General features: G+C 47.4%; 1 protein-coding gene across 8 annotated transcripts in view; it reads left to right on the top strand.

The window, feature by feature from the left end:
• PALM2AKAP2 (PALM2 and AKAP2 fusion) overlaps positions 1-25,151 on the top strand; it is a 356,275-nt gene that overhangs the window by 304,157 nt on the left and 26,967 nt on the right. For all 8 annotated transcript variants that reach the window (XM_060014348.1, XM_060014346.1, XM_060014352.1 and 5 more), the window contains one exon: positions 18,335-20,729. In XM_060014348.1, coding sequence (XP_059870331.1) covers positions 18,335-20,729 — 2,395 coding nt within the window. The remainder of the gene's footprint in view (positions 1-18,334; positions 20,730-25,151) is intronic.

The following is a 25,151-nucleotide window of genomic DNA, read 5'->3' as shown; positions in this document are numbered from 1 at the left end:
CTTCATAACAGCCTTAGAATGGAGGTGCAGCCTTAGAAGGGAGGTGTGTTTGTTTCCCTTTGCTGCCGTCACCAATTACCATGAATTTAATGGCTTAAAACAGTAGAAATTTATTCTCTCACAGTTCAGGAGGCCAGAAATCCAAAATCAGGGATGGCAGGGTTGATTCCTTCTGGAGGCTCTGAGTGACAATCTGGTTCATGTCTCCGCCTGGCTTCTGGGGTCGCCAGCAATCCTTGGCACCTCTTAGCTTGTAGATGAATCACTCCACTTTCCGTCTCTGTCTTCACGTGGAGTTCTCCTTTGTATGCATCTCTGTGTGACCTTTCTTCTTATCAGGACACCACACCTGTCATTGGACTGAGGGCTCACCCTCATCCCATATGATCTCATCTTAACAATTACATCTACAAAGACCCGATTTCCGGATAAGGTCATCTTCTGAGGTTCCCGGTGGATGTGGATTCTGGAGGCGAGACTATTCAGCCCACTACGATAATGATTATACCCCTTTAACATATGAGTGACCTGAGTTTCAGAGAGGAGAAAATCCCTTACGTAGTATCACACGGTCACTTTGTGACACCAGAGGATTCAAACCCTGACCTTCTTTTCTCTAGACTCGAGTTCTTCCCATTGGATCACCTTACCACTCATAAATAAATGGAGAATAAAAGAAGGGTCTAAAAACCATGGCAGCAAACTGGTGAGCAGCAGTCAGCCACCAGATCAAAGGGGGCCTCGGGAGGGTAAACAGGATGAACAGAGGCTATGCAAGTGAATGGTGCCCCCCCCCTCTTCTTTTGTTGCTGGTTCTCAGACTTTATCCTGTTTCCATAATCAGTATAACTTGTTGGTTTTCAACCACAGTGCTTGCTCCTGGGATTCCACAACCCAGCAGAGAGATTCCTCAGAAATGAGATCTGAAGTGGTGGTCGGGTTCCCTTGGCATTAAGCAAAAGGAAGGAGCACATTTCTTTGTGCAAAGCCAAGTGCCCTCCGTGACTCCCCGTGGCCTGTTTTACTGCCGGCTGTTTATCATGCATCCCCTTGCAGAGGTTCCTTCCTGGCATTCAGAGCCACAAAAGCAGTGGCCAGAAGCAGGTGACCGGCCCTTAGCTGCCCTCATATCCAGGCCGCCCAAAGTTGTGGTCCAGCAGAGCTGGCCCGGGGCCAGACTGGGAAAGCACAGAGCTGTGGGCAAAAGAGGGGTCATATCACATGCTCTCCCTGTTTCTGGCTAAAGCACAAGACTAGAGCAGAATCAGAACCAGGTCAGGGTCAGGTCCTCCGTGTCAAGGGCAAGTTTCTCTTGGTTTAAACCTCAAACGCGACGCTGTCTGCAACCAGGCTCAGAATCCCATGAAGTCAGTGGCATCAGATTGCTGCATGAGGTGGGGGTCAGAAGATTTGAGTGGGTCTGGCTTGAGCTTTTCAAAGTGCTCCTTGGCTGCCTGCTGCACCCTGCTCTTCATCAGGCCAGTGTCCCCAGCCCATGTCCTGATCCCTTAGTCCTGGCAGAGCAGGACACTCAGGTCAATCATCTGGACTTACCTGGGGTCCTCTCTTCCTGCCCGTGCAAGTCAGAGAGAATTGGATCAGAGGTCTGTTTGCTGCACAGTCTGCCTTCACATAGGACTTTGTGCTTTTGAAGAAATTTAAGAAAGGCTGTTCGTGAGTTTTCAGGGTGACCGGCAGTTCACAGTGATGCTGATATGCATGATATGATGAGACCTGTTGTGTGGATGGAAGTCTAAACCTTCTCGAGCCTTCCACTGGTTCCCCTGCAATCCATAGGTACTGATTCAATAGGATCAGACCTCTTTCCCGTTGGTAAGTGGTAAATCCTTTTGTTGAGTTTTCTTAGAGCTCACCAGGTATTTCATGGAAAGAGAACCTTTGATTGTTGGGTTTTCCTTTCTTCTTCAGAATTGTGAGTGTTGTCTTGGGGAAGCGAAGCCTGGCTGTATAACACCTCTTGCCTTTGCGCAGAGAAGAGCTTGGTGGGTGAACTGTAAGAGGACCTGGCTCCATGCTAAGTCCTCGTGCTGACCTCAGATGCTCAGGCCCGGCCTGAGGGCTGGGAACTGGGTGACGGGGAGTGAGGTAGGGAGGATCCCAAGGCAGAAATGGCACTTGGGCCCAGGGTTTAGGATTGCCTCCCAGAGTTATCATGCGTCCCCACCCTCCCAGCGCTCAACTGAAACATTAATGAGATGTGTGCTTTTGCTTACAGAGGACTAGATTTAGCAAACCCAAAATACTGTCTTTAAAACTCGACTCAAAGCTTTAAAATAACTACTAGAATACAAAATTGATTAAAATTCAATGAGTCCCTGTTTGTGTATGTGTCCACCTGTCTGTCTGTCTTACAGGTGGATGGGGAGGCATCTAGGTTGACTCCACTGCACAATTAAATTGAATGGAGCAAAAAAAAAAAAAAAAAAGACTTGTTTAGAATAATAAATCAAGTCAGCCTCCAATTCTTGTTCTCTGCTTGACTAATCAGAGCTTGGAAAACGTTTTAATGGGGTTTTCCTATGACATATCCTGTCTGTGACATAGTTCATGAAATTCTGTGACATTTGACTCCCAAAGAGGAATTTGGTTACTCACAGGGTGTTTCACAACATTTCTGGGAATAGGCAGCTCATGGAAGGAAAATATTCATCTGTAACAGTGAGTCAATTACATATCTTTGATGAAAAAGGAAGATTGTGTCATCTCACAATTGTGTAGTATGGTCGGCTCCTTAAAAGTATGATATTACAGCAAGAAAGCACAACTTCCTTGAGGGAAGGTCATATTTGAAACACTTGTTCATCATGGCTGAGTAAAGGATTCCCTACTCACCATGGAGACGGAAATTGGAGATTGAGAGGTGTTGCAATACCTAACAAGTAGACAAGATGGTCTTTTTTAAGTCTGTGTATTTAAAGCTCAAATTTGTAACATTTATTGATGCGTGCTTACTTTCAAAGATTACTTTTCCAATTATAAAAGTAATACATGCTCAATAATACATACCTTTGTAAAATAAAAGTGATACGTTCCACGTCAGCTTTTCATTCTGCCTTCAGCATTGAGTTCCCCCATTCTCTAGGGTTAACCCGTTAATATATTAATGTGATCCTTGGCTTTGAGACAGTGATTTAATCTTCTCTAATCTCTCGTGATGCCATATTTCCTTTTAGTTCTTGCCCATCTCACTTTTCATATTTTTATGTACTTAATTTTTTTTCACAAGTTAATACATGCACATGGTTGAAAATTCAAAAGGTGGAGAAAGGAACACAGTGAAGAGAAGTTTAGTACCTTATACGTCCAGTCCACCCCATTCCAGAGAAAACCATTGTCAGTTTCACATTTATCCTTTCAGGCGTAGTCTATGGATATTGTGTGTGTGTGTGTGTGTGTGTGTGTAATATATATTGTATATATGTGTGTGTATATGTGTGTATATATATATACACACATATACACACACATATATACAATATATATTACATACACATTATACACACCTAGAAACTAATAAAAAATTATGTATATAAGACTAGATATTCACATTCTTTTTTTGTTAACAACTGAAGTAGCATGGTGTATATACTGTCCTGTACCACTTGTCACTTAACAGTAGATCTTTGAGATTGTCCTATACCAGTGCTCATAGAGCTGGGAGCTGTACTATCCTCTTAAAGGTTGCATATACTATTGCATTTTATGAATAGTCCAGTCCACTAATAGGTTATTTGTAGTCTTCTATTATTGCAAGCAATGTGGCATTAGAGACCTTTCGATATAGGTCATTTTATACACGTGCCACTATACCTGAGAATAAATTCTTGGAAGTAGAATTACTGGGTCAAAGGCATTGCATATTTTAAAGTTGGATACATATGCCTAATTGCCATGCAACTTCATGGAGTTGGATAAGGGTACCTCTTTCCTCCCATTCTGATAACTAATTTTCTTGGTGGAAAACTTATCTCATAATTTAGTTTTGCTTTTCTTTTATATGAGTGGGATTGGGAATCTTTTTGTATGTCCAAGAATAATTTATGTATTTTGTGTGTGTCAACTGTTTTCCATGTCTTTTGTCCATTTTTGTGTTTGGTTTGTTGGTCTTTTTCCTACTGGTTTGTAAGAGTTCTATATATACCATGAATATTAACCTTTGTGATATGAGTTACAAATATATTCTGTCTATTTCTATTTTAGCCACCATTCACTGAGTCCTTTTACTGTAGGACAAATCCCCCTACTGGTCATTGTACTTCACGTCAGCTCCCTGAGGCAGTAGTCGTTTTATATCCTTTTTACAGAGAGGGAGAGGTCCAGGTCTGTTGGATACCAAAGCCCCTTCTTAACCAGAACTCTGTACCCCTGTATACACAATATATTAATATAGCATCATTCCAGGTTGCCATGCAATTTTGAAAATATGCTTTCTAAAGGTTCCATAGCATTCCATCAGTTCAGCCAGTTGCAGTTTTCAGGTGCTGATTTTTATGACGACACATTTTCATTGGCTGCAGGTTTTTACTGTTCTAGACAAGATTGCAATCAGTGCATTTCTTAAAGCTTTGTGTCCGTGATGCACCATAATGGCACCAGTATTCCTGCAGAAGATAAGGGTATAGTGTCTGAGGCAGCAAGCAGAGGGACCTTTTGAGTCTATGATCCTTGATGGAGGGACCCACAACAGACTCAGAGTGGAGATGGGGTGCGTGTCAGGCCCTGCATCGGGGCCCTGTATTGGCAATCAGACCCTGTCCCTTACAGGGTCACCACCAGCTTCATCTGGTTCTGGAATGAAGCATACCATATATTACGATTCCAGATTCTCCTCCCTTCTAAAGCCTTCTTTTTGAGCAGTATCAGAGGCAGAGGGTACACTGGGAGACTGCAGGGTACAGTGAGAAGGGAAGGGCTTGGAAGTTGGTGAACAATTTCTTTTTCTGTAGAATAATGTTTCTTACAGGAATAAATGCGATCGTGGTGTGTGACATAGCTGGGGGGTCCAAACATCCTCGTGTGTTCTTCCCATCCCTGCTCTTTGGCTTTCAGGGTCCTGAGCACCTGGGAGGTGCTGCTGAGTCTAGATTTCCTGCAGCCTTTTAAGGGAAGTCACTATTCTCTTCCCTTCTCATCCATTTTCCCTCAATAAATTAAGGGCTGGTTATGTCTTAGTTTCCCACACTTCACTCCAATTGGAGATTCTTTCAGGTAAACAAGCTCTTATTTTATTTTATCTTTTTTTTTTTTTTTTTTTTTTTTGCGGTACGCGGGCCTCTCACTGTTGTGGCCTCTCCCGCCGTGGAGCACAGGCTCCGGATGCGCAGGCTCAGTGGCCATGGCTCATGGGCCCAGCCGCTCCGCGGCACATGGGATCTTCCCGGACCGGGACACGAACCCGCGTCCCCTGCATCGGCAGGCGGACTCTCAACCACTGCGCCACCAGGGAAGCCCTGGGTAGGACCATTTTAGAAGGCAGTCCCTCCACCGTGCCTGCTTGCATTTAGTTCCTTGTGATCTCAGCAGATCCATTTTGGAACGTTCTATCACGCTAATGGTACATAAATGGGATGGCTCCATTTAGCACAATAAACTCCTTCCACTAAAGAGATAAAGTTCTGACAAGGGGAATGTCTAAGACGGAGTGGAGTTCCTTCCCGGAACCCTTGAAATGTCTCTTGGCAAAAACATCAAGCAATTTCAAAGGAAGCAGCTGTCCCCATTTGCTGGCTGGCTTTTTCTCAACTCTGCCCGCATCGTTACCAGACTCAGAACTACCCTGGGCTTCCCCTCTGCCCAAGGTTCATGCTAACATCACGGAAAGACAAAGGTCAGGAGCAGAAAGCAGGTGCATTTGGGGGGTTCACCTAGTTTGGCTCTCTTATTTTACAGACCAGAAAACTAAGACCCCCCCAAAAAGCCTGGCCTTCCCAGGGTCAGGGAGAAACAGGCACGTGGTTTCACAGACAGTCTGTCGCTGCCTGGCATTTGCTTTTTAATTTTTCCCTTTTGATCCTTCGCATACTTCCTGGATCTGCTCTGTCCTAAACTGCCCAGGATGCCTTCCAGGGGCAGAGCCCTGCCCTGTGGGTGGGATTCCTGGCTTCCAGCCAGACCTCTGTTCCTGACCAGCTGTGTGACCCTGAAGAGGCTCCTTAGGCTGGGGCCCACCCCTCGGTGGCATGGGTGAGAATCCCCACCTTGCAGCTGGTGAAGGGAGCACAGAGAGAAGGCATGTGAGGGTGTGTGACCCAGACTGGCCCCCAGGAGGCGGGCAGTGGACCTTCACTGAGGGATGATCATAGTAGCACTGATGACCTTCCCACCCCAGCTGCTAGGTCCTCACAAACTGCACTTTGCTTCCCAGCCAAGCAAGTTTCCCAATGACTTCCTTTCTCCCAGTGCAAGGCACCCTCAGAAACCAAAGCAGATCAGGCTACAGCAGCCCGAGAATTAAACTGGCAGTACACAGTTGTTTTCGTAAACTCCGAAAAACACCCCAAGCTCAGAGCCAAGAGGGAGGAGGAAGGATGCACAGCCTCGACGTATAGGTGCTGCCGCATTCCGCTCTGCTCCTGACCGTAGGGAGACCCCCCATCGCCAGCCAATGCGGGTGGCTCAGTTCATGCTTTTGCAGCCTCCATCTAGCTTACCAGTTGAATTTCTCCCTCTGCCTCTGAGGATAAACCACTGTTCTGGGGCAAGTCACTGTGACTTTGCCACAGAGCGTTCTTCCTAATTCCATCATATTTTTGCAGCCGGAGGGAGGGGGGCGTGTGCGTACGAATATGAGTGATGAGTATGCATGTGTGTGTGTGCACGTGTGTGTCCGTGTGTATGTGTGAGCGTGTGTATTGGTTTGCTAGGCCTGCCGTGGCAGCGTCCCACAAATTGGGTGGCTTAAGCAACAGAACTTTATTGTCGCACGGTTTGGAAGCAAGACGTGTCAAACCAAGGTGTCGTCGGTGGAGTTGGCTCCGTCCGAGGGCCGTAGGAAGGGACGTTCCAGCCCCTCTTCTTAGCTGATGGACCCCTGACTTCTCTCGCGGCCTTTTCACGTTCCTTCTAGGTACGCCTCTGTGTCTAAATCTCCCCTTTTTATAAGGACATTAGTCACATTGGATTAGGACCCACCTGAATGACATCACTTGACTTGATGACCTCTCCTCTGTAGAGACCTTATCTCCAAACAAGGTCCCCTTCTGAGGTACTGTGTGTTAGGACTTCAACTTATGACGTTGGGGTGGGGGGGACCCAACTCACCTCATAACCATGTGCACGTATGTATAGGTGTGTGTGTGCGTGTATGTGTAGTAAACTGTGACACCTCGGACTCCAGTCAGAAGTGTGCCTATTGCTTAGATAATAGTACTTTAAGAGCACATACAATTTCCTCTTTTGCGAACAGGGCAGATTTAAAACAAGTTTTTACACACCTCCTCATGGGGGCAGAGGGGCAGGTGTGATCATGTAGCAGGTCCTGGGTACCACTCTTGCCTCTTGGTTTGAAAGCACCTTTTCATGGAGGGCCCTGCTCGCTTTATCATTCCTGAGCAGAGCAGTGCCACCCTGGGTGTGTGATTTCCCCTCCTCATTTTACTTTAGACCGTTAAGTAGTATCTTGAAATGCCTTTGGCCCTACAGCAGAACATTCCGATTATTCCAAAGGGCGGCGTAACTTAAGAGTTTCCGTAGTGTAACGCTCCCTGGTGACTTGGTATCACCCAGTCACTGAGAAACTCCTGGATATTTCTAAATAAATTTCAGCTCGTTAACAATGTCGCTTGGATGTTGTAAATAGTTGTAAAGTATAGTATACATTTAACTTCCTTTTCAAAAGAGCCTGCCTGGGCTCCATCCACTCTGATGACTCCTTCCCAGACTTGTGTTTCCGGGAGAGTCACAGGGGGTCTGCGACGCTGGGCTGCCACCGTCTTTGAGCTGCTCGCCTGCTTCACCAGGATAAACTGGTCCCAAACTGACCCCAAATAGATTGGCCCACAGGACCATGGTTGGCATTTGTCCTTCTCCTTCTATTCAGTTTACTGTGAATCTCAGTTCTCTTTGTCCTTTCTAAAATCTTACTGAAGAAAATGAGTTCTGCATGGCCTTGGAATTCTGATTGGCTTTCCATTCAGCCAAAATCCTAAATTATGCCCAAGACTTTCCAGGTCAACCCAGAGTTCCGGGGGATCAGGTGGGTGGAGCCTCGTCCACCCTGGGACAGCTCTGGGAACCAGTCATCAACACGCCGTGACCCTTAGTGTGTGGTGCTGGGGGTCTGATTCTATGACGAAAGAGTGAGGGATATATTTGTGGCGTTTATGTCTCCCCAGGGCACATGGGGGTCTGTTTTCTTTGTGGCAGAAGATACTAGTTAGCCCTGAGAAAGGAAAAACCACTTCCCCCAGAGATTCCTTGAAATTAGAGCACTCATCCCTGTCTTCAAATTCTGTCCCACTTCAGCGTGGGACACAATGTAACCATTTAAAATATATCTGACCACCACCATCAAAGGACATAAAAAGTGCTTGTGAGATAATGTGAAGTGAAAAAAGTTGGCTACAAATTGCATATAGTGTGGTCTCAACTCTGTTAAATACATGTTTCCAAAAAGGAGACTGCATGAATGCAGTAAACCATTAGCTGCTTTCCTCTGTGTGGAGTGAGGATGAGTAACTTTTATTTTCCAGATTTTCTACAGTGAGCATTTATTATTTTACACACACATACAGAAGCTGTCCTAAAAAGTTCACTTAACTGGATGAAGTCCATTTAACTGGATCTTCGGGATCCGTCAGGTTTTTCTTGCTGCTTTTAGCATCACCAGGATATTAATTCCCTACCTGCCCAAGGCCCATCTCTGACTTTCCAAGAAGACAGCCCTAACTGGTTCATCTCAGCACCACTAAGCTCCCACCTGCCCACGCAGCCCTGGGCGCCAGGCGTGAACGAGAGCTGTTTCTGGCTGGCCGGCTGCTGCCCTCCAGGCTCGGGCCAGCTAGGGAGGGGCCAGGTCTCTTTGAAGGGGGTTAAAGTCCTTCTCTGTGTGAGTGGCCTTTGAGGGAGCAGAAGGAGGGCCAGCTGTGACTCCACAGTCTTCTGTCAGGAGGCTCAGAAGGAATTTGTCCAGCTTGAGCCGGGGCGCAGGGTACTGCCTGGAAAAAGAGGCGATTCTGACCGGGGACATGTGAAGTGGGCACTCCGGGCAGGGTAAGCCGAGTCTGCTGACCTAGCTTATGGTCCTTTGCTTTCTAATCTGGAAGGAGAGGGTTCCCTTGTGAGGCCAGAGTCTTTGTGGAGGAGGGACTCAGAGTGGGGACTTCGGGGCTACGCTGTGGATGCCTTTCCTGCTGGAGAGTGTGGGCAGCTGGGCTCAGACTGGAGACTTGCTTCTCTTCTTGCTAATCTTGTCAGACTCCCAGCTTTCATGCTAAAGGGCAGAGTGGGAGCTCCCCACCACACATACAGTGCAGGCAAAGATGCAAAGATGCAGGCTCTGGATGCGCAGGCTCAGCGGCCATGGCTCACGCGCCCAGCCGCTCTGCGGCCTGTGGGATCTTCCCGGACCAGGGCACGAACCCATGTCCCCTGCATCAGCAGGCGGACTCTCAACCACTGCGCCACCAGAGAAGTCCGCACACATCATCTTTGCCAGATAATGCTTTGAAGATGGTGCATGAGTGTGTGTGTGTGTGTGTGTGTGTGTGTGTGTGTGTGTGTGTGTGTGTCCTTTTCCGCAGCAGAACCAAGTGACGTAGCTGTTCTGGTGACGGGTTTTCTTGTTATCACCTTGTATGTAGTTAATCTACAAGCCCTTGTTGTAGAACTTGCCACGTTCATGGAGTGGCCTGGGGCTTCTGGGGGAACGTGTGTGCCTGTCTCCTGTGGGACCCAGGGCCATAGGAAGAGAAGCTCGTCAGCTCTGTTCCTAAGTACAGACTCATCTGTGGACGAAGAGTTAATCTCAAAAGCCTCTGGCACGGTTTTCTCTTTTCTCCTGGCTCTGCCTCCACATAGTGGATTTTTCCCGGGTCCACGGTGGAGCCCAGCTTTTGCTCTCTGCCATTACTGGTTGTCCGGGCATGAATCCAAGATCCTGAACTATTTTAAAACCAAGAAGGACACAGCTAAGTTATAAAGAACTGAAGCCAGGCTTGCTTTTGCTTTCAGCAGAATCAGTTACCCCAGAAATTTCAGGCTGCGGGAGCCAGAGTTCCCTCTGTGGCCTTGACCTTGGTTTATTCAGGAGGTGGGGACTGTCCCGTAAAATAGCTTCACAGTGAAAAGGGCCTTTGGTGGGAAGAGCATCTTAGGACTCCTTGACAGAGCCTGGGGTGTACTGCATCGAGGAAGAAGCGAAACTTGCCTTTCTTGGACCTGAAATGAGGCATCTCTCCTCATCTAGGGGAAACCCTGAAATCTCCCAGTGGTTCTCAATCCCTTTGGTAGGGAACGGATCTCCAAGTGACTGAAAGAAACAAGCTTTTCACCAGCGGCTGCAGAAAAGGCAGCAGCTTCCTTCCTCACCTCCTCCCATCACACGTCCATCATACACACCCTCTTTAGTTTCTTTCAGAGAGAGCCTAAGCTGTAAACGTGTTCATCAGACCACACCTTAAGTTTCCACATGTGCAGCCTCACATCTGAGCCACTGGCTTTTCAGTGGATGCTTTTAATAGGGCAGGCTGTGGTGCTGGGGAGTCTCCCTTATGTTACAAAGGGACCACTTCTTCACCAGGATCGTGAGTGAGTCAAGACATAGGGCCAGCCTTGTTTCCAGTGGAAGGGCTTTCCGGAAGTGTTTTCACCCCATTGTCAGCAAGCCTGTACCTGAGGCCTAAGCCAGAGGGAATGGCAGGAGGGTGATTGCTGTGTTGACCAATACCACAGAAGCTCTCAGAAAGAAGGGCTGGGCCTGTAAGAAGAACAGGAAGGTCTTTTTAAACTTTTTCAATAATCTTTTTTTAAAATTTATTTATTTTATTTTTGGCTGTGTTGGGTCTTCGTTGCTGCTCGCGGGGTGTCTCTAGTTGAGGCGAGCGGGGGCTACTCTTCCCTGCGGTGCGCGGGCTTCTCATTGCGGTGGCTTCTCTTGTTGTGAACCACAGGCTCTAGGTGTGTGGGCTTCAGTAGTCGTGGCTCACGGGCTCAGTAGTTGTGGCTCGCCGGCTCTCGAGCGCAGGCTCAGTAGTTGTGGCGCACGGGCTTAGTTGCTCCGTGGCATGTGGGATCTTCCCGGACCAGGGCGCGAACCTGTGTCCCCTGCATTGGCAGGCGGACTCCCAGCCACTGCACCACCAGGAAGCTCTTTTTAGAACCGTCTGAGTCACATTTAGTGGTAATGGCTTCATGGCAGGAGGAAGGAAACCCCAGAGATGTTGTTAGTGTTACCCCCTTTATTGAGGGTCATGTCATTATCCCTGAGCCGTCTGGTCTAATTTTAGCTTTAACTACCCCAGAGTGCTGGGGGTTTTAGGTCTGCCTCTCATCAGCCGGGAGGGGTCTCTGGCCTCCTTGGGGAGTGGCCCACCTCCCTGCTTCCCACGATCAACACCAGCCTTTGGTTCTGCAGGCCGGAAGAAGCTCTGCTGGGGAGGGGGAAGGAAGTTCTGCCTGGGGCTGGAATGTGGCCCAGGTTATCACTGGGGTCACTCCCCTCCACTTCCTGGCCCAGAGGCCCAAAGCCCAACAAAGGAAGCAAGCCATCCTCAGACACTCCCACTCTCTGTGCCTTCACAGGGGTGGGTGGAAGGGACCACTCAGAGTCCCAGCGGCTTCTCTAGTAGGGGTGGGGGGGGAGCCACAGGCCAGCTGCTGAGGAACGCTGGCGCTCCCAGCCTCCTTCATACAGTCTTTTCAGCCTACACCATCTGCCACCCTGAACAGGGTGGGAAATTTCTTTCCAGTTATGTTGTATTAGTCCGTCTGCCTGTGCTGTATGCTATCTTTATGTGAATCTGTCTTCTCTCCTTCCAAGGCTGTAAGTCCCTTGCTGCAGTGTGGGGACCACCCCAGAGTCCTAGGGACCTCCCATGGCCCCGGCATAGGGCTTGTCACTCTACAGGTTCTCAGGACACCCCTCTCCTTGCAGGAATGCACTTTGACCTTTTCAGCCTCTGTGCTCCCTTTCCACACTCCTCGGGTTCCCTCGGTCTGGGGAGTCCATCTCGCCCAGACCTCCCGACTGTGGCTTTACCCCATCTCTCCAAGGCTGGTGAAGTTCAGCAGACCCGTGTGGGCATCTTGCAGGTGTCTAAGCATCACCCCCCTGCCAGGTTGCACCTTCTCCTCCCATCTGCCTTCATGATGGAAACTTCAGCCAGAAAGTAGAGTCCTGCACGAACCTTCCTAGAGACAGCCATGTGTGGCCTGTGGAAAACAGCAGTTGTGCCCTAAAAACTCGAGTTAGGAAAGAGAGGGAGAACAAGAAAGAAAAACAGAGATACCCTCTGGTTTGACAGCTACAAGGACGTTTTCTTTCATAGCCGTGCCCCTGTTCGTAGGCCAAGGATGAGTTTGTATTTTTGGTGGAACTTAAAAATAACTGGATTAAAGGGTCAGGTCACCTGTTACCTAGGGAGACGCATTTCTAATTTAAATATTGTGGCTTTAGTGGGAAGTAATCTGGGTTATTCAGAGCAGAGAAACCTGCTCGTGCAGCAGGCGCCTGACGTTTGAATCATTTGGGTCACACGGTGCATTTAGGCTAGGAGACTGGGAAGTTGGTGACAGACATTGTCAAGAGCAGGGTAGGGAGGTTGGGAAGAGGCAAACGGCAGACACGTGAAGTGAGCAGAAGCTTCTGCTTCTCGCTTGACCTTGTAGCGAAGGACACCTTTCTGGAGTCTCCCTGGGCCCAGCCAGACCTGCTAAGGAGAATGCATTTCCTTCCAGTTCTTTCTATGCGTGGTGCACCTAGCTGCAGGCCCAGGTACCGCACACTGCCGTCCATGACCTAAGCCGGGCAGGCGTCAGGGCCCTGATGTGTTTTCTGGGCAAATCAAACAGGCTTCTAGAATCCCACCTGTGCTGCTGACTCTGGTGCTGGGGAGGAGTGGCAGCCTTGTCCATTGCCATGACTGGGATGTGAGATTTAGTATTTTGCCTCTGGGGTGTCACCAGAGGAAGAAGAGGCCCCCCCTTCAGAGGCCAAATTCCCAGAATGAGCAAGAGGCCAGCACCTCCATTTCTAGCCGGAGGGTCCTGCAGGTGGAGCAGAAGGTAGGAACTGAAGCTACGTCTCCAGGGAATCTGTCTCTTGTCCATTCTGAATAAGGAGGGAAAGGGGTCCTCGACTTCTGAAGCCAAATTGTGAATCGTACGTGACTTCTACAGATTGAAATGTGCAAACCATCAGCCAGAAAGCCGAGTAAATGCTCTTCAGATCCATCCACCTTCTTAAGACTTCCCTTGTCGTTCTGGAAGCTTCCAGTCATTGAGAATACCTTTTGAGATACTGGGATAGAATTAGGAAGAACTGGCCTTCAAGTCCTGGCTGTGCCACTTACTAGCTAGGGGACCCTGGGAAGTCTCTCGGAGTTCTCTGAACCTTTTATTCTCACCTTAATTATGCCCATTAGCAAAAGCCTCAGGGGCCCTTGGGAGTTAGAGCTAAACTCCGGGAGGAAGGCGGGCTCCTGTGGAAGGTGGGATTTCTGATTAGATCCTGGATGAACACTCCTGGCGTATATACTCCGGATTAGGATGGCTGTCTGCTCCTGGAATGTAATTTAAACTAATTTCAGACACACACAGCTATCTTACATTGTGTCTGCTTGAGTATTTTAAAGTAAATGGTAGACATCCTGACCAGCTGTTAGCTATTCTGGGAAGCCAGGAGGCCGGCAGGTATTACGTGCCAGATTGTTAGGGCTCCACGTGGAGGGTTAGCTGGGGCCATCCAAGGATCTCCCACCCGCCCCTTAGCACCCTGGTTTTTCTCTGACCTTTGAAAACCCAGTTTGCTGGTTCTTTCATTATCTTCCTGCTTTTTGCATTGGGGCCTAGTCTATTTCAGAAAAGACTTAAAAATCCATTTAATGAATGCATTTTGTCTGAATCTGGAATCAAGCTTACCTTATCTGAAACACAGAGAAAATTCTGGTCTTTCTTCTCTTCAAAGGGAGCAATAAGTATTTGTTGGTTTAAACGTGACATCATTTAATGACGTCAAACGCAGACTCTTGCCAGATCCTCGCACGGTGGGGATCCCGGCCCACTTTCATTCGCCTGGTATAGTTACAGCGACTTTGATCACATCAGGTCATCCTGCACGAAGGTAAATTCTTCCTGCTGAGACAGAACTCAGGAATTTGCTCGTTGGTTATAATTGTTCCCTAACTTTACAAAAACTCAGGAACTCTGAGGCAGGACTGGAAGTCAGCAATGGGGAGTTGTTTAGCTCTGTAAGGACTTCTACCCTGATGAGGGTTCAGAGCTGCTGCTTCCTGAGGTGGATGGAACCGAGAGTCAGTAAGAATTTTCTGAATTAGTGGAAAGGAGCTGGGGCCCCACGTAACTAACAGGAAGGAGAGCCTCTTTCCTGTTTATACCCTCCAGTGTCTAGATTTTTTTTTTTTTAAGGTATTGGAAAGGAATCGCCTCAGATTACACTGGGACTCTAAACTTTGCCTGTAATTAGCATTTTTAAAATATTTGACACATCGCACACACAACTCATCATTTCTGACTCAGGGATAAAGTTAGTTTTCTTGACACTGCAAAAATGCACCATCAAATGCTCTTCTCAGATATTTAAACTTTTGAATTGGGACAGTTGTTGCTAGTTCAGAAAGTATCCTTGGAAAAAGTTGATACCGTTTTTTCAGTTCTTAAAAAAAAAGCCGTAGGGCATCAGCTCCTCCAGCGTCCAACACTGGGACTGTGAAGCATCCAGGAGAAAGGGACAGTGCTGACAAAGTGTTCTCCGGGATGCTGTGGCGATAGGCTCAGTTACTCCAATCTCTGTGATCAGCAACAAGACATTAACATAGGCAAGTTTTTCGCTTCACCTGACCAGACTAAGTAAACCCCAAAATAGCCTTACAGCTTCCCAGGAAGTATGGGAAATCCAGTGTTTGTTAAGAAAAAGGGTGTTGTCTCCTGGAATTTATTGTTGCCGTTAATTGCGCCATGCCCTACAGAACAAGCCTCCTGCATTTTTAATGAATGAATCAATGACTCAATGATCTATAGAATTAATTATTTGCCTTTTAGCTTCTTTTAACGTTACATTGCCCTCTTTCCTCTCATGTCAACTATTGAAAAGTGTTCTCCATTTCAGTAGAACAATGATTTTTAACCATATTTCAATTCAGCAGCTTCCTACTGTTTTCCTGTTCCACCTCCACCCCCCCCCCCCAACAAAAAGCCAAAAGAGATAGAAGGAAAGCTCTATTATTCCCATGAAGAATATTAGCAGAGAATCATTGGCCAAATGAGGCCGGGGGTTGGGGAGTGGTTCAGTAGTCTGACTTCACCATAGCAATACCGTGTCTCTTTTTGTTGGTCAGCTTATTCCATTAATAACTTTCCATGGAGTAGGCTAATTTTGACCTAGGTTTTCTTGAAGACTGAATGACAGCCAGTAAGTTTTAGGCATTCAAATTTCCTGTAATTCTTTTTTTTTTTTTTGCGGTACGCGGGCCTCTCACCGTTGTGGCCTCTCCCGTTGCGGAGCACAGGCTCCGGACGCGCAGGCTCAGCGGCCATGGCTCACGGGCCCAGCCGCTCCGCGGCATGTGGGATCTTCCCGGACTGGGGCACGAACCCGTGTCCCCTGCATCGGCAGGCGATTCTCAACCACTGCGCCACCAGGGAAGCCCTCCTGTAATTCTTGAATGACATAGAAGTTACTGAATCTCCTTACGAAAAGAAAGTTTAGTTAACTTTTTTTAAAGGACAGTAGCAACATTTTTGCCTTGCCTCTTTAGTTCATTCTAAAGACAAAAGAGCCACTAGTTAACACTGGTCAAAAATGAAGTAAAAACAAAATAAAGAGAGTGGAAGTTATAAATATTAAGTACCAGACTTTGACAAAGGCCAGATCAAGGCTGGAAGATCCTTTGAGACCAGAAGGTGCTGACAAAGAAGTAATATTCATTATTGTTGCCTAGTTCTAAGGAAGGAATTTATATTACTTGATTGATTTTAAGTCTAAAGAGGAATGTGGGGAACACAGTGAAGGAAACCCCAGTTCCTGGGTAACCTTCCAGTTCACGGATGACCATGAGAGTTTTCCAACATTCTGACAGCAATGCAGAGCACATAGCGTGAACTTCCACATTTTTCTAGATATTATGAACGAATCCTTAACTGTTCACTTTCCTTGAAAGGATTTTTAAATTAATCCCCTGAGAATCATCCTAAGGTGGTGTTTTAATATTATATTCTAAGCCTTTAACAATGTTTAAATTTAAATAAAGGAAAATTATACCGTATTGCAGTTTTGCATTGTGTTAAGTCAGTAATACCAGGCACCCTCTAGACCTGAGACTTGAAACAGAGCTGATAAAAGTGTTAGTGAAATCCTTGAGGGGAACTCAAATGAAGCTCACAACCTACCGCTGAATTATCTGAGACAAACCGGAGTCCTTTGGTCTGAGAAAAAAAAATATATCCTGGAGTTTGAAAATTAATCTTAACTAATGCCAAATAAAGTGACATGGGATTGATAACTGATGAAAAATATGATGCAATTTAAAACATTAAGAAAATACAGTTTTTTATTTAAACACAAAATTGGAGCTGTCACATACAGAGCATTTTAGGAACTAGATGGGAGGGGCCACCATCCACTAGCTCTTCACTCCTTAACCAAGGAGCATTGTTTTGAGAACAGAACTGTGTGGTCAGTGGCTTTGGTTCTGTGTTTATAATGCACGTGGTCAATTACAGCCATGGCAGTGTGGCAGTGAAGCTCTTAAGGGGCCGATGAAGAGATCTACTGTTTTCCAATATTTTATTTTGGAAAAAATTTTCAAAAAGTTTCCTGTCTACAGAATAATTGCATTACATCTTTCTGAGAATCATGTTTTCAAGATTTGTTCCTGCCAAACGACCTTCTTTTTATAGCTGGGGACATACAAATAATTCTCTTACATTTCTGCAGAAATTTGCTATGAAATTTTTTGAAAAATTCGGATACAATTGCTATATAATCTCTTCCACTTTAGAAATTATTATTATTTTTTTTTTGGCAGTACGTGGGCCTCTCACTGTTGTGGCCTCTCCTGTTGCGGAGCACAGGCTCTGGACGCGCAGGCTTAGCGGCCATGGCTCATGGGCCTAGCTGCTCTGCGGCGTGTGGGATCTTCCCGGGCTGGGGCACGAACTCGTGTCCCCTGCATTGGCAGGTGGACTCTCAACCACTGTGCCACCAGGGAAGCCCCACTTTAGAAATTATTTGAGCAATATCATCAGATGATCCAAATCCTAATTTACTTTAAAAAATATTTATTTATTTTATTTATTATTTATTTAGGCTGCACTGGGTCTTAGTCGCGGCACTCGGGATCTTTGTTGCGGCATGTTTAGTTGCAGCATGTGGGATTTTTAGTTGCGGCATGCAGGCTTCTTAGTTGCGGCATGCATGTGTGATATAGTTCCCCAACCAGGGATAGAACCCAGGCCCCCTGCATTGGGAGCGCAGAGTCTTCCCCACTGGACCACCAGGGAAGTCCCCCTAATTTAATTTTAAATGTAAAAACGGGACTAGCATTTATTGAAAGTTCTCTGGACACCAGGTAAGCAAAATGGAATCTGTAAAATTGATTTAGGTACCCATTACTGCAACAAAATGAATATATAAAGGATTTTTTTTTTTTAATAATAGTGTTTATTTATTTTTACTTGTTGACAGTTTGCTTTATTTGTTTATTTATGGCTGTGTTGGGTCTTCGTTTCCGTGCGAGGGCTTTCTCTAGTTGTGGCAAGCGGGGGCCACTCTTCATCGTGGTGCGCGGGCCTCTCACTATCGCGGCCTCTCTCGTTGCGGAGCACAGACTCCAGACGCGCAGGCTCCAGATGCGCAGGCTCAGTAATTGTGGCTCACGGGCCCAGTTGCTCCGCGGCATGTGGGATCTTCTCAGACCAGGGCTCGAATCCGTGTCCCCTGCATTGGCAGGCAGATTCTCAACCACTGCGCCACCAGGGAAGCCCTAAAGGATTTTTTAGAAGAGAAACTTGTATTCAAAAGATCCTGTCATTGTGTTTTCAGTTTTCCTTCCAGTTAGTTATCAGCTAATGTCTGAAGTTCCTATCCATAAGCGATGTGGTCTCTAACCCTGACTTCTGTTTTTTCTCTTTTTCCCAGAAGGCTCCCGAGCTTTCCGAGGATGATATCCGGCTAAAAAACGAGAGAGACAACTGTAGTGGCAATCCCCTGGAGCCTGCCACCAGCCCTCTTCCCCCAGATCACAAAAACATGGAAATTGAGGTCTCTGTTGCAGAATGTAAGAGTGTTCCCGGAATCACCTCGACTCCACATTCCATGGACCACCCCTCCCCCTTCTACTCACCCCCCCACAATGGCCTCCTCGCTGATCACCATGAATCTCTGGATAATGATGTGGCCAGAGAGATCCGGTATCTAGACGAGGTGTTGGAGGCCAGCTGCTGTGATTCTGCTGTGGACGGAACCTACAACGGCACGTCTTCCCCAGAGCCTGGAACAGCCATCTTGGTGGGGAGCCCAAGCCCACCTGCCCACACGGCCGTCCAGCCGGAACCCACCGAGAGAGTGGCTGGCAGGCAGGCTCCCCCTCCCCTGGAGCTCCATCAGAGCACCTCTGACACCATGGCAGAGGGTGAAAGAGCCAACGGCCGCCCCCCCGACCAGCCCAGAGACCTGCTGGGGAACAGCCTGCAGGTGCCCGTGAGCCCCAGCTCCTCCACCAGCTCGCGGTGTTCCTCCCGAGACGGAGAGTTCACGCTCACCACGCTGAAGAAGGAAGCCAAGTTCGAGCTGCGTGCCTTCCACGAGGACAAGAAGCCCTCCAAGCTCTTTGAGGACGACGAGAGTGAAAAAGAACAGTACTGCGTCAGGAAAGTGAGGCCTTCAGAAGAGATGCTGGAGCTGGAAAAGGAGAGGCGAGAACTCATCCGGAGTCAGGCCGTGAAAAAGAATCCTGGCATCGCCGCCAAATGGTGGAACCCTCCGCAGGAAAAGACCATCGAGGAGCAGCTGAACGAGGAACATCTGGAGTCGCACAAGAAGTACAAGGAGCGCAAGGAGAGGAGGGCGCAGCAAGAGCAGCTGCTGATCCGGCGGCAGCCGGCCGCGCCGCAGCTCGGCGCGGCCCCTGCGTCCTCTCGAGAACGTTCCAGCGTGACTGACAGCGCGAAGGAGGACATCGTCACGGAGCAGATAGACTTCTCCGCGGCTCGCAAACAGTTCCAGCTGATGGAGAATTCCAGGCAAACAGTGGCCAAGGGCCAGAGTACACCCAGGCTCTTCTCCATCAAGCCCTTCTACAGACCTCTGGGACCAGTCAACTCAGACAAGACACTGACCATCTCGAGACCAGCTTCTGTTGGGGGACCTCCCGAAGACTCTTCAGCAGCCAAGGGACAGAAAGCCCACTGTGCCCTGGAGAGCCAGTCTTCTGGAGGAGGGGGCCAGGGCAGCACAGCTCCTCAGGGGAAGGAAGGGCCGTACAGTGAGCCGTCCAAACGCGGGCCCTTATCCAAACTGTGGGCAGAGGACGGCGAGTTTACAAGTGCCCGGGCTGTCCTCACCGTGGTCAAGGATGACGAACCTGGGATTTTGGATCAGTTTTCAAGGTCAGTCAATGTCTCTTTGACTCCAGAGGAACTTGACTCCGGCTTGGATGAGCTGTCGGTGAGGTCCCAGGATACCACCGTCCTGGAGACCCTGTCCAATGACTTCAGCATGGACAACATCAGTGACAGTGGGGCCTCCAACGAGACAACCAATGCCCTCCAGGAAAATTTGCTCGCTGATTTTTCTCTGCCCCAGACTCCCCAAACTGACAACCCCTCGGAGGGCCGAGGAGAAGGTGTCTCCAAGTCATTCAGTGATCATGGTTTCTATTCCCCTTCGTCCACGCTGGGAGACTCTCCATCGGTTGATGACCCCTTGGAATATCAGGCTGGTCTCCTGGTGCAGAATGCCATTCAACAAGCCATAGCTGAGCAAGTGGACAGAGCTGTGTCTGAAACCAACAAGGGTGGAGCTGAACAGCAGGGACCTCAAGCAAGTCTGGAGGAAGCTGGAACTGGGGCTTCCAGCTCAGAGAAGCCGCAGAGCATGTTTGAACCACCTCAGGTGTCCTCCCCTGTTCAAGAGAAAAGGGATGTGTTGCCAAAGATTCTGCCTACTGAAGACAGGGCGCTCAGGGAAAGGGGGCCCTCCCAGCCACTGCCGGCAGTGCAGACCAGTGGCCCAATAAACATGGAGGAGACCAGACTGGAAGGGAGCTACTTCAGCAAGTACTCAGAGGCAGCTGAGTTGAGAAGCACAGCCTCACTCTTGGCCACTCAAGAGTCCGATGTGATGGTTGGGCCCTTCAAGCTGAGGTCCAGGAAGCAGCGGACTTTGTCCATGATCGAAGAAGAGATCCGAGCAGCCCAGGAAAGGGAAGAGGAGCTGAAGAGGCAGAGACAAGTCTTGCAGAGTACCCAGAGCCCCAAGGCAAAGAATGCCCCACCACTGCCCTCCCGAACATCGTGCTACAAAACTGCTCCAGGTAAGTGGAGTGCCACGGACCAGCGACAGATGCTGCAGAAATCGGTGTTGCCGATTCCAGCTTTCAGGGTTGTATATATGTGGACCCTCCTCTGTGTGTGGCTGGAATTGGTGTCAGGGGGACACTGGAACGGGGATTTCAGTGTTCGGAGACACACATTGGGAGTGTCAGAGTGTCCTCTGGAAGAACCCTGAGCCTAGATGGTGTTTGCCATTTCCCCAAGGATGTAATAGCTCCTTTCTTGTCCTTCTGCTGTGGTCTTGGTTTACTGTGGAGAATTGTTCTCTCTTGTCTGAGGGAGAGGCTGTGTGTGGCACAGACCCAGAGTCGGCCCTTGGGGGGACTGTATTGATGTCAGTATCTGCAGTTAAATCAAACCTGTCTGATTTGGGGATGTCTTCTCCTAACCCCTTCTGAATGCTGAGTGTCTTCCCAGCAATGACAGTTATGGGTTGGTGTTGCAGATCGACCCATAGAAGATGTTTTGGTCCATCTTCTGTATAATTGATCTTTATGGATTTGTCTTTCTTTACATCTTTCTTTAAGTCACCATAAAACAATTACTTTGGAATCAAGGTGGTCTCCTCTATTTGTGTCCTGTGACCCTTTTGGAGAAGTTGAGTTCCTATATGTAAAGGCAGTCCTCTAATCTTCTCCCATTGCCTGGACAGTCCCTATCTTGAATACTTTGTATAGATGGTTGACGTTAATTACAGTGGGAATTATTGTTGCTACTATTATGCATAACACTGTGACGAGTAATTTTTATTTCTCATTTGGACATGACGGCACTTGGGGAACCACACATCCTACCAAAGAGAAGAGCTGCTCACGGTGTGGTCCAAGCTAGTTCATGACTCTTCCTGATCCAAGCTAAGTACAGGCACAGGGAGTGAGCATTTGAAAACTCTTGGAGCAATTTGATAGCGTCCTCAAGTGAAAGTGTGGGATTTTGTATTTTTTTAATGGATGGTCCATAATAGATTGGGCAGAAAAACTGTTCCTTCACTAGAGATAATTTAAGAAGTCTTGCCTTAACATATAATTACTGGCATTTCTCTTGGTCCATCCAGATCTTAAGCCCATTGACACTTGGCTTCCATCAAATCTATAATAACACAAGTGAACTCTTCCCATTATTAACTTTTAAATTTGAAATAATCTCAAAGCCAAAGGGAAGTTCCCTAGTTAAATACAAATATCTTTTTTATTCTGAATTAAGAGTAAATTGCCAACATGATGCTTGCTCACCCCCAATTTTGTAGAATGTCCCTCAGTTTGGGTTTGCCTGATGTTTTCACATGATTACGTTCAGGTTATGCATGTTTGGTAGGAATACCACAGAACTGATGCTTATTCTTCTTACAGCATCCAGTCAGGTAGTACGTGGTGTCAGTTTGTCCCATTACAGGGACAGATGTTAACTTTTTTCACATGATGCTAATTTTGATCGCTTGATTGAGGGTTTCTGTACAATAGTTACTTTTTCCCTTTGTAATTAACAGATATTTTGTGGTGAGATGCTTTGGTACCACGTAATCTTTATCTCACTCCTCTTCAGACTTTAAATCTATCTGTCTATCTATCTATGTATCTATCTATGACAGATGGTCTCATGGATTCCTATTATATTTAGTGGGTTATAATCCATTTCTATTGTTATTTTTATCCTGAATTGTTCAAATATAGTTCACAGGAGCCTTTCAGGCTAACTTCAGTGTCCTTTTGACATGTCCCTATTTTTCTTTGGGCATATCTTTACTTTCTGGTGCCACAAGATGTTCCAATCTCATCTTATACTTTCCTAACCCTGAAATCAGCCTTTTCAACAAAGAGCACTAGTTCCTTTCAGTGGAGAGTGGTATTTAGAAACCAAAGTCTGAGTGTTTGATGTGCTCGTTGCTGTTGGATAGGCACTGCTCTCAGGCACTCTCAGTGGTCAGAATTAGAGAATATATACACATTCTATCTATCTGTCAGTTGATTGATTGATTAATCAATCTATCTACCTACCTATCTTGAAAACCATGAGCTCACCCTGATACCTTTAATTCTACTCTAATACCACTGGGTTCATTTTCTCTCTTGCCATATTTGTAACCTCCTCCTTGACAACAAGGTACCTGGTTCCTGTTATCCTCAATATATTTATTATTTGATCAAACCCCTCCCCCCTTATGGAACCAATCTACTATTTTCCTCACCAAACATGGGTTCAAGTGTCACTTTCTGGGTGGCAACTGCTGTTTCCTGTCACCAACACCCTCTTCACCCAGCTTGTGCTCCAACATCCTGTTCTGGGTCACCCGTGTCCCTTCCCACCCTGCTCTGGCTCCAGCACACCACTCTGGGCCACTGGGGTTCCTCCCACCCTCCCTGCAGACACTCATCTTGTTCAGCCCCACCTAATAGCTTTTGGACTAAATTATTCAGGAAGGAAAGGGAAGGGAGCAGGAAGAGGGAGAGCATGGTGACTTTCTTGATATGTTGTTTTTTTTTTGTTTTGCGGTACACGGGCCTCTCACTGTTGTGGCCTCTCCCATCGTGGAGCACAGCCTCTGGACGTGCAGGCTCAGCGGCCATGGCTCACGGGCCCAGCCGCTCCGTGGCATGTGGGATCCTCCCAGACCGGGGCACGAACCCATGTCCCCTGCATCGGCAGGCGGACTCTCAACCACTGCGCCACCAGGGAAGCCCCTCTTGATATGTTTTTTAATGCCTTCAGGTCATGGAGCAATGGCCAGCTGAGTGTTTGAGGCAAAGAAAACTTTCAGAAGAGGCTCTTTGTCTATGCTTAACAGTGACTGGTTGGCTTTTCCCAAAGATCCTTACTTGTTGAGTTCACTTTAAAGTCTTGTTGTGGGATGGCTTGGCACAGAGATGCCAGCTGGGCTTTCTATATGGGATCCTAAAAAAAGTTTTGGTACCACTTGAATTCAGCCCAGTCTGGGGAGCCTGCTTCACCAGTAAGTGATTGCAAAGGGCCTGCATAAGAACCTGCAGCCTCACTGGTGGAGGAAGTTTCTGCAGGCATCTCAGCAACTTCTGCTCACGTGGCAGGCAGATTCCATGGCTCTCTTATCAGTTACAGCTGGCTCCACTTACCTAGCCCTCCCTTTATATGATTTCATTATAAAACCTTCTCTACACTGCATATGCTCAGTGGTATTTTCAGCTTTCTTCACTCCCTCTCTAATTAAACCCCTTACCTTATGGCTCCATACTTGACTTCTAGCACACAAACAAAAATTAAGACATCTCCACAGTTTCCTCTAGTTCCCTGACCTGCTGTGGTCCGTCATGCTTCCCGCCAGGCTTAAAACAGGACAGAGTCCTAATGTCTGCTTTCAGCATCCCAGTAGCCCCATACCGATTTCTCCCGTACTTCCTCCTGTGCTAATGCTGATCTCCTCCCCCATAGCCCATCCGCATAGGCTTGGTTTCTGCTCCTTTAGCAAGATGGTAGTTCATCCATGCAAGTCTGCACCCTGCTTGAGTCTGGTTGTCACACTGACCACAGTCATGATAGATAACGTGTGTGCAGCTCGCTTCTTCACATTTACCTCTAGAACATTGAAAGTAGGTGGCAGGGCTTCCCAGAATTACAACCTTGATTGAAAGAAGCTGAATGCAAAAGGTAATTTTTTTTCTATCCATGCCTGGAAACGTTTAGAGTAATGCTTAGCCAGCCAGCTTCCAAGTTCGTGATCAGGAAGGAGGCCGACATATCACTCTTAGCAGCCAAACCGGACCTTTCATGGCCAGGGTCAGAACCGCTGGCTCCAACTCTGGTTTTGTGAATGGAGATGTTGCTGAGTTCCTACCGTACTACTCCCCATTTCATGCCGGTAGAGGTGACTCAGCTGGGTCACTGCATGACACAGAGTGACAATTTGATATTAGGTGATGAAAAATATAATTTTTAACATCTCCTCTGGTAGAAATTATGCTGGTGACATGATGGAATCCTGAAATCTTAAGGCAAGTAAAAGCCACTGAGAGCCAAGATGTGATAAGGAAAGAGAAGTGCTTTCCAACCATTTCCCAGGTGTTGAAAAGATACTTGTTTTTTGCTTTTGGTTCCCTTGCCTTTCGAGATGGAAGATGATGAGATTTCTATTTTTAAAAGGATGTAATCATTTTCAAAGACCGTTTATTAGGAAAAATTATATGGAAATTGAATCTTGTTGGTTCTTGCATGACTTTTAACAGAAGAAGGTCCACTTAAATAGGGCTTGTGTGGCATTTGTTCATACAGAAGTGAACAAGGCAGATAAAGTCCCCGCCCTCAGGGAACTTACAGTTCAGTAACAGAAACATCAAAGAAAGGTGGAAGTTTCATAACAGAGAAGCGTGGAGACCTGTGGAAGATCAGAGCAAGGAAGACCGCCTCACTGGGGGGATAAGGAAAGTCTTCCTTTC

Source organism: Delphinus delphis, chromosome 6 (assembly GCF_949987515.2).
Source record: "Delphinus delphis chromosome 6, mDelDel1.2, whole genome shotgun sequence".
Lineage (NCBI taxonomy): Eukaryota > Metazoa > Chordata > Mammalia > Artiodactyla > Delphinidae > Delphinus > Delphinus delphis.
Note: the sequence above shows the minus strand (reverse complement) of the source record. Positions and strands in the feature narration are given on the sequence as shown.